Source organism: Mus caroli, chromosome 13 (genome assembly GCF_900094665.2).
Source record: "Mus caroli chromosome 13, CAROLI_EIJ_v1.1, whole genome shotgun sequence".
NCBI lineage: Eukaryota > Metazoa > Chordata > Mammalia > Rodentia > Muridae > Mus > Mus caroli.
In genome coordinates this window covers 38,341,620-38,354,353 of record NC_034582.1, presented here as the reverse complement: position 1 = coordinate 38,354,353, position 12,734 = coordinate 38,341,620, and the positions used below count along the sequence as shown (strand labels likewise).

Here is a 12,734-nt window from a genome sequence, read left to right as displayed (position 1 = left end):
TCCAACTTGTCTTTATTTGGGAAGAAGATTTTTCCTCTCAGGATGAGTGTTCTTGTCAAAATAATGTATGTGTTGACTCTCTTTGTCCTGATGCTACATGAAGGGAGCCTATATCTTGGCCTGGGTGACAGTTGAGGTTGCACAAGGTGGGAACAGTGTCCAGAGTGCTACAAAGGATACAGACCATCTTGCTTCAGCTGCCAACACATGCTGTGTCTCCTCTCCTCTCTCCCAACACCTCTGTCCTGGTCTGTTCTGTGTTGGATTCATTTTACTAAAGAGCCCAAACCAATGAAGGACTTACAGAACTAGACCACTGCTCTAAACTCAACTGAAACATGCCACAGATGCCCACAGGTACAGTGAAATGGTACGTTGGAAGTGAAAATATGTTTAGTAATAGCTTAACATGCTGTCTCTGGTATTTTTGTTTAGATAATGAAAATTCATCTGAGACATAACAATTTATACTCTGGATAGTGGTCATAAGAGCACAAAATCACATGATTGGTATCTGTCTTAAGAAAGCATCTATGAAACACACACATACACACACACACACATATACACAGAGAGAGACAGAGAGACAGACAGACAGACAGACAGACAGACACACACACACACACACACACACACACAGAGAGAGAGAGAGAGAGAGAGAGAGTCAGGTAGAAAGACCTAGGCTAGAAGGGTTGCTCCCCCAATGAGCTATATAGGGTAGTGTTGTGAATAGCCCTGGGGCTAATTATATTTGATGTCAATTCCATTCTCCTGTGAGGGGTTATGAACAAGGAATGAGTCAGCACTCAGGTGATTTCCTGTAAACCTTCTTCCCACCATAATTTGTAAAATAAAGGAGAGCTGATGATTGGGCAGAAAGAGGGAAGGTGGAGCAGAAAGAAAGAAAAGAAGGAAGTTTGAAAGAGAATGCAGAGGAGGAGGAGGAAGAAGAAGAAAAGCAGAGCAGAAGCACAAGGTCTGGAGGAACCACAAGTTCTAAGGGGTCTCTTAGAGGGAGAAGATGGTAGTGTAGCGGTAGAGCTGCCCAATTAGGCACACAGCATATTTTCATATCAATTGTGTTGTGTTTTCATTGCTGGGCCATAATTGCATTGGAGAGATTTACCGAAACAGGGTAGTGCTTTTGAAACACTCATGTAGAAATAACAATTCTTTTTAAGATTCCCTCTTAATGTGTATGAGTGTTTGCCTGCATGCATGTGCAGCACACACATGCCTGGGTGCCACAGAGGCCAGAAGAGGGCACCAAATTCGCTGGAACTGGAGTTACAAACAGTCGTGAGTGGCCATGTTGGTGCTGGGAACTAAACCCAGGTTCTCCACAAGAGCAGCCAGTGCTTTCAGCCACTAAGCCGTCACACTGGCACCCCCTCCCCACGAATAACAATTATTATATTTTAAATTTTATTTTAATGTTCAATGTTACAAATGGACACTTTCATAAAATGCAGTAAGTGTTTCTTTTTTTAAAAAAAAATGAAGCCAGCCAGGCAGTGGCGGCACACGCCTTTAATCCCAGCACTTGGGAGGCAGAGGCAGGCGGATTTCTGAGTTCGAGGCCAGCCAGGTCTACAAAGTGAGTTCCAGGACAGCCAGAGCTACACAGAGAAACCCTGTCTCGACACCCCCCCCAAAAGAAAACCACTCCCCCAAAAGCCTTTTAAGACTCAACAAATGAGCAAGTAAGCAAACAAACAAAAGGATTCTGTCTAATTACTATAAAAGTATTGAAAGTCATGTTCTCAATTTCTGCAGTGCGGGTGCCAGTGGGAAATGAGCAGTTTGGGGGGAGGGGCTGTCCTTTGTGTAGGTGGCATTGGGGGAACTTAGCTTCTTTACTTAGTTTCCCTAGGTTGTGTGAGCAAGGATACAACACTGGTGACCACGATGATGATGGTGGTGGTGTGTTTGTGTGGTATGTGTCAAGATGTCACTTAAAGTCTAAGTAGTATTGCCATTCTTAACAACACTGGCAGATAGAGCCAGTGGCAAGGGTCCAAGTTAACAAGGGTTTAACAGAAAGGGAATTGACAGAAAGCAACCCAAAAGAACTGCCAGGGGCAACAGCTTCCCTTGGAGGTAGCTATTTCCCAACATACAACACTCTTGGCTGGGAGGCAGCCATGGTAAGCTTGTGCTTGCTTCTCTACTGTAGCAGCTCCTCCAGCCTTCCAGACTATGATTTTCTTGTCTGTCTGTCTCAGCAGACAGCCATCACTGCTCTTGCTGATATACCCCCGTTACTTCAGATGGAAACATTTTCTCCCTGTCATTAGGGAGCTTGCTTAAGCAGTGTGCTTTGGAGTCATTCTGAGAGATCTCAGAGATTGCTTAGGCACAAGGTTGGGCAGCTGATGCACTGGCATAGGACTCTCAGAAACAGTGAGGATGAAGGAGCTCCCTAGGTGAAGTCAGACAGCAGACACGGGTCGGGGAGCGTATTCTTTGCAGGCCTCCCAGAAACGCATCCGGAGGCAGTATCTGGCGAAGGGTCGGGTTATTCTGGTGACTGCCAGATACCAGTGGCCCACATGTGTATCACTCGATGCTATGCTTTGCTTCCAGTCCCCTGATCTGCTAGCCCTGCCATTCCCTCCCCGCCCCTTCTCATCACTGCCTGTGGCATTTAAACTGTTTCCAACGATCACTGAGTAGTCACGCCATTAAAAGTAAGCCATGTGATATGGAATATACAATTATCCTCTCCCCATTCCCCCATCTCGGGGCAGGGGAGATCACTATGAATAACCACACATGCACAGCCTTCTCAAACTGGCAATGTTGTTTAGAGGAAAAATATGGCCTAGTACGGATATACACATTACTCCTTTGTGTGTGTGCCTGTGTGTGTCTGTGTGTGTACATGCATGTCTGCAGGAACATGTGCACGTGTGTGAGAAGGGCCAGGTGTGTCATTTCTCTGGCACCTCCCACCTTGCTTTTTGAGACAGGTTGTCACTGACCTGGAACTTGCCAAGTAAGCTAGGATGGCTGGCTAATGAGCCCCAGAGAACTGTCTGTCTCTGTCTTTTTATTGTATTATTATTATTATTATTATTATTATTATTATTATTATGAGACTACAAGTATGTACCGTCATGTCTGGCTTTTTAAATGAGGACTCTGGGGGATTGAACTTGGATCTTCATGCTTGCAAGATTGTTCCTTATCAACCCCCCAACTTTTATTTATTTATTTATTTATTTATTTATTTATTTATTTATTTATTAAGTAAATGTGATTTCTCAGGTAGTTTGACAATGGAAACATACAATTCCACTATATGTCCCTTAAAACTCAGGTTTGATGTGACTTCACTCTCAAGCCTTCTTACGTTCCGCAGAGGGAAGGGAATGAGGCTTCCCACTCTAAAATCCCCAGGCCCCCCTCTCTCAAGCAAGCCCCTGCCCCCCCTGTTACCTTTCCAGCCTCTGCATAGTCATGGCGAGTGTCTTGTTCAGCTCATCGATCATCCTGCAGCCTGAGGGGTGCATGGGCAAGGTGCCGGTGGAGGATGGGAGATGCTGGCCGTGGCTGCCATACTGCAGCTGGTGCTGCATCTGGGATGGTAGGACGGTGTGGTGGTGCTGGGCCACGGCCTGCTGGCTGCTCTTCTGGGCTGCATAGGATGCCAGAGTGAGCTCTGGCCCCCCTACGGGCATACAGATCAGGACTTTCTTTGGAGGTAGCGGAGGCGACAGTTTCACTGGCAGACAAGGCAATTTCACAGGGGCGCCAGGATCTGCGGCAGAAGGAGGGTTGAGAAGCACATATGAGTCGAAGAACCCAGAACATCATGTGTGTGCACCCATGAAACCCAGAACATATGTGTGTGTGTGCACCTTGGGACGGCAGCCATGGAGAGAGGCCTCCTGGATATAGTGCCTCAACCTAAGACCTCAGCATAGTGTGGATGCTATTAAAGAAACGTTTACTAACTTGTTTCTTGACCAGAGTACTCTGGAACCTGGATGGCATGAGAGATGGGACTCAGGACCCGTTAACCAAGGCTCCTCAGCAGCCCAGGTAGGATGGCATCAGGAAGGTGCATGCCATGGGAACATGAGCGGATACAGAAGCCTTCCATGGAACCTGTCACAACTACTACATATTTGCCGTTGTTAAAGGGACACATTCTTTCAGCTGACAGGGTCCAACTCACCTCCACTGACGTGGGAGAGAATCCAGTACTATGGTCAAGTCCCTCCCCACGAGTGACCATGCTGCCAGCCATAGTTCCTTACCTGTCACTGAGCAGTTCTTTTTTGCGACTCAGTGGTTACAGAATGTGACTTGGGCACACCAAGTCAGGGTTGGGGGTGAGCATGGTTGCTGGGCTGGTGGGTCCACTCATGACCGATTACACTGCGTGGGTCAGGGTTATGGAGGGGTCTTTGGGGCACTCAGTAGTTTATCATATACCACACACACACACAAACACACACACACACACACAACTGAGGTACTTATATATTTTCCAAATAACTTTGGTGATGAAAAAAAAAAAAGGTTGTGCAAAGCAAACCACTAGGTGCAGGTCTATAATCTGGGCACCTGCAGAAATCTGCAGCAGGAAGGCTGCAAGATGAATCCATTCTGGGCTACAGAGGAAGAGGCTGTCTCAAGAACCCCAAGAGTTTGGCAGACTCAGGAAGATAATTACTGTGTATGTTATCTCATATGTGAAGCCTAGATTTTAATTTTTATATATGTGTGAGTCTGTTTGTGCGTTTGGTGGGTACATATACGAATGCACATGTGTATGTGTGTGTGTGTGTGTGTGTGTGTGTGAGCGTGTATGTGCAAGTGTATGTTTGTGGGCATGAGTGTATATTGGTGAATGTGTATAGGTGTGTGCATGTGTGTGTTATATGAAACAAGAAAGGGGACCATGAGACGGGGAGAACACTTTTGGGGGGAATAAGGAGATAATAATAATAATGAGGGTAATGTAGTATATGATATATGATATGGAAACAAAAGGGAGGCTATGGGAGGGACAGTAAGAGGGGAGCAGGAGAACCGGGGCGGGGGAGAGAAGGGGGTCAAAGAAGCAAAGTATAGTTGAAAACGCTGTAAGGGACCCATCATGCTAGTGTTAAAAAAATAATTCAACAGCAGCAGCAACAATACAACCCCAGTAACCCCAGTAACCCCTGCCCTCCCCAAGGCTGCGAATGTGGTTCATTAGCTCTGGGTTCTATACCCAGAACAGCAAAATCAAACACCAAAGAGTATCACTGGTCTCATCCACTGGGACTCAAAATTTACTGTATTCTGAGATATATATATATATATATATATATATATATATATATATATAGTGTGTGTGTGTGTGTGTGTGTGTGTGTGTGTGTGTATGTGTGTGTGTGTGTGTTTGGTTCTCTACAGAGCCTTTGGCTCTGTGACAGTGTCATTAAAGCTCCCTAGATGTGGTCCACATTAAGAGGGGTCATGATGAGACCGGCTCTCAGAGAGCATTCTGGGAAAGATCTTACAGTTCTCCCACCTAGCCCTCCTTGAGCTCATCTGGCCCTGGAGAAGGGTGGGGGCTGGGTGTGTATCAGGTTGCAAGCTTGTCTAGGAGAGCCATGTTCAGGATGGAGTGCCACTGAGGAGCACAGTGTCTGCTTGTCACACTCAGTGCCCCCTGTCTGCAGGCACCACCTTCATGGCCATTGATCTTTGGAGTCTGAGACTTCCCTCCAACTGCCCGTTTCTGTTCCCCGAGCTAGCTGGTGTCAGAGCATAACCAGGACTCGGTTGCTCCTCATCCAAGGCCTCCTGTAGGCTACCTGCTGCTTGGCTCAGTTCCTCAGGCCCACACTTTTAGTGGTTTGCTCTGACCCCTGCTATGGGAAAGAATGCTAAGATACCCAGAGAGCCTCTGGGCAGAGTTATGTCTGTGACACATACCACTCTCCTATACTCCAATATCCTCCCTCCCTTGGTGTCACATGAGTTCTGGTCTCCACCCTCAGTGTGGTCTGCCTAGTGGCATATGTGCTCACTTATGGCCTCCACACAAGCTGCTGAGGTTTTCCTCAGCCTCCTCTGGGTTCCTTTCCCTCAGCACATTGTCTGCCGAGGAGCAACTGAAGTACGTGCTTAAGCCTCCCCTCCTCCATGTGGCATCCAGTGGTCTACCCTTAGCAAAGCTCCTTAACTGTACCCTCCATTCTCAACCACTGGTGTCCAAACCCTGGACCGTGGTATATTTCTTCCCTGTGTTTTGGGATATTCTGTTATGTCTTCTCGAGCAAGTCCTATTTTATCTTCCAGATCTAGCATACAGGAAAAAACCTCTCTCCCAAACTGTCTTTGCTCATTATAGCCTGCCTTCCCCACCACACAGAGACTATACATCAAGTTAGCATTAATGGTAAGAGCAGCAATCACAGTGGCAGACATTTGGGTCAAGGGCAGATCAAGTCTATCTCTTATTTGAAATGGTGGGACTGTTAATGTTACACATTCTAGACTATTCCAAATTTTAGAATACAAAGACACACATGTAATGGGGACGGGGGTCCAAGCACAAACACAAAATTCATTTATGTTTCATATATATCTTTGTATACATAGCAGAAAATTAATTTTATAAGGTTTTATAAAGATTTCTTTTAAGATTATGAGTGTAAGTCGGGCGTGGTGGCGCACGCCTTTAGTCCCAGCACTCGGGAGGCAGAGGCAGAAGAGTTTCTTAGTTCGAGGCCAGCCTGGTCTACAAAGTGAGTGCCAGGACAGCCAGGGCTACACAGAGAAACCCTGTCTCGAATAAACCAAAAAAAAAAAAAAAAAAGATTATGAGTGTATCTGTGTGTGGTTATGTGCACGTGTGTGCAGGTATCCTCTGAGGCCAGAGGCACTGGATTCCCCTGGAGCCGGAGTTGCAGGTGGTTCTGAGATATCTGACATGGATGCAGGGGATATCTCTTATGTTCTTGGCAAGGGCAGTGTGTGCTTTTATTTTTTATTTTTTAAAAGATTTTATTTATTTATTTATTTATTTATTTATTTATTTATTTATTTATTTATTTATTTATGGTAGCTAAGTACACTGTAGCTGTCTTCAGACACTCCAGAAGAGGGCGTTAAATCTCATTACGGATGGTTGTGAGCCACCATGTGGTTGCTGGGATTTGAACTCAGGACCTTTAGAAGAGCAGTTGGTGCTCTTAACCACTGAGCCATCTCTCTAGCACACCCTCCCCAACCAGTGTGCTCTTTTAAATGATGAGCCATCCCTTCATGCCAGTTTCAGAGATTTTAAGTAAAATTGTTCATGAACCAATGTTTCTATACAAATGAACCAGCCCTTTTAAAGTTAAGAAACTATTGCACTTATGATTCTGATTATTGTGATTTATGATTGTGTGTGTGTGTGTGTGCGTGTGTGATGTGAGACAGGGATTATTGTGATTTATGATTATTGTTGTGTGCGTGTGTGTGTGTGTGTGTGTGTGCACGTGTGATGTGAGACAGGGAGAGGTATGTGCACGGTACAGATGTGGAAGTCAAAGGACAACTTGGCAGAATCCTTCTTCCCTTCCACCTCTGTGTGGATTCTGGTAATCGAATTTGGGTCTTCAAGCTTGCATGGTCGGTAGCAAGTGAGTAAAATGCCTTTACTCACTGAGTCATTTTGCCAGCCCTGAAACCTTTAAATTGACTTGAGTATCCCTCAAATATTAGTGATTAGTGCATGAAATAATATTTGCTTAAGGTATGAAAACATAAGCTTTCTGAATAAAAATGGGAATCCCCCCGCCCCCCCAGCGTTGTAGCAAATGCTAGCACGTTTGTTTCCCCTCTTGCCCCACCCCCACCCCACGCTGCGGAGAAGTTACCCATGTGCCTCCCTGTCTGCTGCGGAGCAACTGCGCATGCTCCTTCTTTGCTGAGTGGCACTCTGCTCTGTCTGCGGCCTACAGCTTTATCTTCCCCAAGATGTGATGGATATGAAGGAAGCTCTCGCTCAGGAAGGGAGAACAAATGTTCTCTTATTTTTATACTTCCAAGAAGCACTTTTTTCCCCCAGTGTATAGTGAAATATGAAATAAGACCCAAACAGAAGTAAGAACCCACTAGGCCAGCAACTGAAGCTAAAGCAATTTACAAACAAATGTTGAAAAAATTGGCTTAGACACTTAATTTTTTTTTTTTCTTCCAAGATACCAGCTTCTCAAAGTTGTGTTTCTTTGGCCTCCCTGGGAAGCTTGGGAGAGACTCACTTCTAAGCCTCACCTTTAGAGATCAGGCACTGAGGGTCTCCAACAGAGTCTCCCCTGGAAACAAGTGCCCAGAGATCACGCCTGTCAACGGCGATGACACTGTGCAAAGTGTTACTAGCATAACCTAAACTTCTTGAGCTAAAGATGTTAAGATGAACGACACCACTAAAGCTACGGTCGTGTTAGCAAATTGCACAGTCATGCTAATGCTTAGTTGTTGAGTCTGCAAGATGGGATGAATCAGCTTGTCACATGACTTGTAAGACGAGCTAAGATAGAAGAGCTACCATTCTTGCTGGTTACACCATCACCACTGCTGAACATTTCCCTGGGGAAGCCCCTCCCTCTTCTCAAGGTGGGCCTAGGACCCTCCTAGGTCCCAAGCTTCCCCGGCCCCAGCGGCTCACTGTGGTTCATTCTTCTTGACTTGTTGCAGAGACTGTTTGTAGTGGGCAGCCGTGATGTATTGATCAAATCCTACTGAGTGTGGTCATTTTCTCACCCATCTTACTAAGCACCAGGAACTGAGCCTGGTACATAGTAGGTGCCCAATGTTGTCATGATTTCTTCTCATCATGACTATAGGTCAGTGGGAAACATGGTATCCAGCTTCTCCTCTGCTAATGAGGTCTTTGTTTGTTTGTTTGTTTTGTTTTGTTTTGTTTTGATTTTTCAAGACAGAGTTTCTCTGTGTAGCCCTGGCTGTCCTGGAACTCACTCTGTAGACCAGGCTGGCCTCGAACTCAGAAATCCGCCTGCCTCTGCCTCCTGAGTGCTGGGATTAAAGGCGTGCACCACCATGCCTGGCACCAATGAGGTCTTAATCTGTTAAAAGCCATCTAGAAAAGGCTAAAGGAATGCAAGGGAGTTTTCTGGTGATGGCCCACTGTTTTGCATGGCCTGTGATGGGTGAGCTTTAAGAATGCAGGGTCCTTAGAGACTTCAGCCCAGAATTGCTTCCTGGGACTGATGTGTCTCTCCTGTCACTATTACATAGCTTAATGATTCCTGGGCATCAGCCCACCCTGTTGGGCACATTCCCTGCAGATCAACATGAAGATGAACTTCATTGAATTATTGCTGTTTAGATGAATTAATGATTTTATAAAACTCCTGATTTGATTAAATAATTTCAGGAAGAAAGTTTTAGGAGATGGTTTTAGTTGTTTTGCCAGAAGGATGTATAATAAAGTTAGAATCAAGAGTAGAATATGCCCACTCCTCATAGAATAGTAAGGAAAGGATACATAGCAAGGACTAACATGAGCTTTCACAATTGCACCAAGAAGAGAACAGGCTTGAGACAAATTTGTGATCAAGGAAAAGTATTCATTCTAGGTCAGGTCCAAGGATGAAGCCACAGGTGTACTCACGCTATGATAAAGCAAGGCCCTGTGAAACTGTTGCTTTGAACTTATAATGAGCTTGTAGAATCAAACACTGCTTTGAATTTAATATCAACATCCTTCTGTCACACTCCTTTTGTCTGCCCCATGCACCAAATGTATATATCTGTTTGTCTATATGTATGTATGTCTATACATACAGGTGTAGGTATGTATATGTATGTGTGTACGTATGCATAAGCACTTGTGGAGTTGATGAGACAGGTGGTTGGACCAGACCAGCGTGTGCATGTGTATGAATGTTTGTGTGTCTGTGCACATTATCTATGTAAATGATTTCCTTTCATTTCCTTTCTTTTCTCTCTGGTTCACAAAGAGTTAACTAGTTCCAAGACTCTTGCCTGGCCAGCAAGAGGTCCTTGAGCCAGAAGGAAAGAAAACCAGCTCTGGCTTATGATTTTAGACAATGAAATGGAAATGTGAGATCATTTCTGCCATCAATTCTCTTGATGGAGGACTGCCGGCCATGGATGTGCATCAGTGGAGGTTAAGTAAGCCACAAGGAGTATCCCTATTCTAAAAACCTGATCCACTCATACATCTGAAATATTCTACACCTGAGCTTTCATAATGGATCAAAGTAAAAATGCATGTCCTCTGACAATACTGTATACAGTGACCTTCAGCCTGTGCATACAAGGTATATTTGGAATAAATGAATTTTGTGATCCTATCTGGGTTCCATCACCAAGATGTCTCACTACATGATATAGATGAAAATATTACAAAACCTCAAACAATCCCCAAGGATGAAGCATGTCTGGTCCCAAGTCTTTCAAAGAAAGGGCAATGGGACCATCTACTTAAAGCCTCTTTTCCTACGGCTACCAATGAACTTTTACATTGGCACCTGTTCCAGGAGCCTATGTTTTAACTACTAACATGTGAACAGTGCCCATCACAGCTAGTAGCTCTTGGTCCCTAATGCACACAGGTGTTGGAAGGATTTCTCAGTCATTTGTCACCTGGTTTTAGCACGTTAGATGCCCCAAGATATGAGTCCCGTATGACACATACTTAGGACTTAAATTATACTACTGCCTCAGAGTCCCCTTGCCTGAAGGAGGGAGTTAACAAGAATATCATCAATTCCTTCAGCACACAAGCCTGCCCCAGGGGCTTCATGATAGCTTGAAGTTTTGCTTTGGTTAAAAGGAAGATGCTCTGACAGACCTCTTTTTAGGGCCAGTGATGCAGGAGGAAGCTAGGGGGTGTGGCAATGCCCCATGTCAGGCCAGGGTATGGTAACTATGGCATGCATCAGGCATTCCAGAATCCTGAAATCATAGACCATCCTAGACGACACCAAAGGCACCAGATGAATTTGGTTTGACCTCCCTCCCCCTTCTATGAGTGAACATTTTCATTCTCAAATTTACTTTCCCCAGTTGAGAGGGTGCCAAGGAGGACTGTGTCTCGTGGAGAACAACTATTGGGGGTAGTGGATGAGGGCCACTCACCCGCTGTGCCGCTCAGGTGTGTCACCCTGGCAGGACATGGAATTCAATTAGACTCTTTGTAATAGAGTTACATGTGACAGCCAGGTGACTCATCTCCAAGAATTACCACTGGGAATAAAGGCACTCGTGCCAACAAACGCTCACTGAGAAGGTGTGTAACTCTTGCTAGACATGACAAATCACCGATATAAAAACATGTTCTATTGTTTACTTTTATAACAATGGATGAGGGCTGTCGTGGGTGGGGGGAGTTATATAAATAGCTGGAAGAGAATTCCCCTTCATGGTGGGCCATTGAAGGCTGGTATACATGAAACACAAAGAATAGAGAGGGCATTGGGTGAAAATCACAGTCACCAGGTTGAGCAAAACACTCCCATCTCTGCATAGAACACTAGAACCTGAGGACACAGCCATGGGATCAAAGCTTTACGTTTAGAGCAGATAGAAGAAAATACTACACAGAAAATATCAGGAGAATATGCATGGTAAAGGTATAAATGAGTTCAAGCTAGGGATGTGTAAAGGGATTCTATGTTTAAAAAGAGGAATAAGTCTTGGATCTCAAATTTAGTGTACTGATTCATAAAAGGCCTTAGCAACAGGGTCTCCTTGTAGTCACAAGGTGAGCATCAGTAAGACAGCGCAGGGACCACAGCAAACCGAATTCTCCCCCTCATGAAACCTACCTCTTGGATAGTTTATAAAAACGTCCAAGAGAGCTGAGGAGCACAGAGCTGCAGGTTTTGGGAACTTTACCTATTAAAATGGGCAGGATCTTCCTCGATCAGATCTGTGGTACCTATCTGTTTTTCTGTGCACGTTGTTATGGGCCCCCCACCAACCATTCAGAACTCAGCTCTGTCCGGTTCACCCGCACCATGGGTAGAGCATATCTTCTTAACAAGGTAGTTTAGCTTGCACCACAGTGGAATTCAAGATTGGCTCGTGCTAATCAGCTGCTGTGTGATTTCACATGTGGGCTACAAACATTGCAACAGCAAACTGGGGAGCTTCTATGGATTGCTGCTGAAGACAGCCGATGTTTTAGGGAAAGTCACGTGCTCTAGTTTGAGAGAGTGAAGGCTTCGAGGAGCGTGTGCCATCTTATTATAACTCTTGAAGAAAGAAGATGAAGCCACCCTTCCCAGTTCTCCTTCATTGAAACAAAAGTCCACTTACATACAATGTCACCAGCGCATCAGATTTGGATTACAGACCGTGGAACAAGAGGTTGCGAGAATCTAAGAGGAAGCCTTTCTCTTTTTAAAACAACGCTTATTTCCCTCCCACCACAGATTGTACTAAGGATGTTAGGCAGGTTGTGTCTCCCTATGTGTACACTAGTGCAGAAGAGTCTGTGCAGCTACATAGTGAACCACGTGAGGGAAAAAAATTGGGGCCCTTAGTGTGAAAAGATGCTTTTCATGTGAATATTGAGTGGAGGCTATAGCAATTGCATGGCTATAAAACTTATTCGGGCTTAACTTTAAACTTGAAAAGTCTCAGTTACTTCATTGAATTTGCCAGCTTCAAGAAGTGGTACGAGTGAAACTATGCCGGGGCCAAACAAACACAGAAGTGGATGCTCACTGTCAGCTATTGGATGGATC

The 12,734-nt window shown here is 45.0% G+C and overlaps 1 protein-coding gene across 7 annotated transcripts in view; it reads right to left on the bottom strand.

Annotated features, from left to right (window-relative positions):
* The window catches only part of Phactr1 (phosphatase and actin regulator 1), a 455,390-nt gene that overhangs the window by 57,662 nt on the left and 384,994 nt on the right, over positions 1–12,734 (bottom strand). For all 7 annotated transcript variants that reach the window (XM_029468518.1, XM_021179969.2, XM_029468519.1 and 4 more), the window contains one exon: positions 3,442–3,763. In XM_029468518.1, coding sequence (XP_029324378.1) covers positions 3,442–3,763 — 322 coding nt within the window. The remainder of the gene's footprint in view (positions 1–3,441; positions 3,764–12,734) is intronic.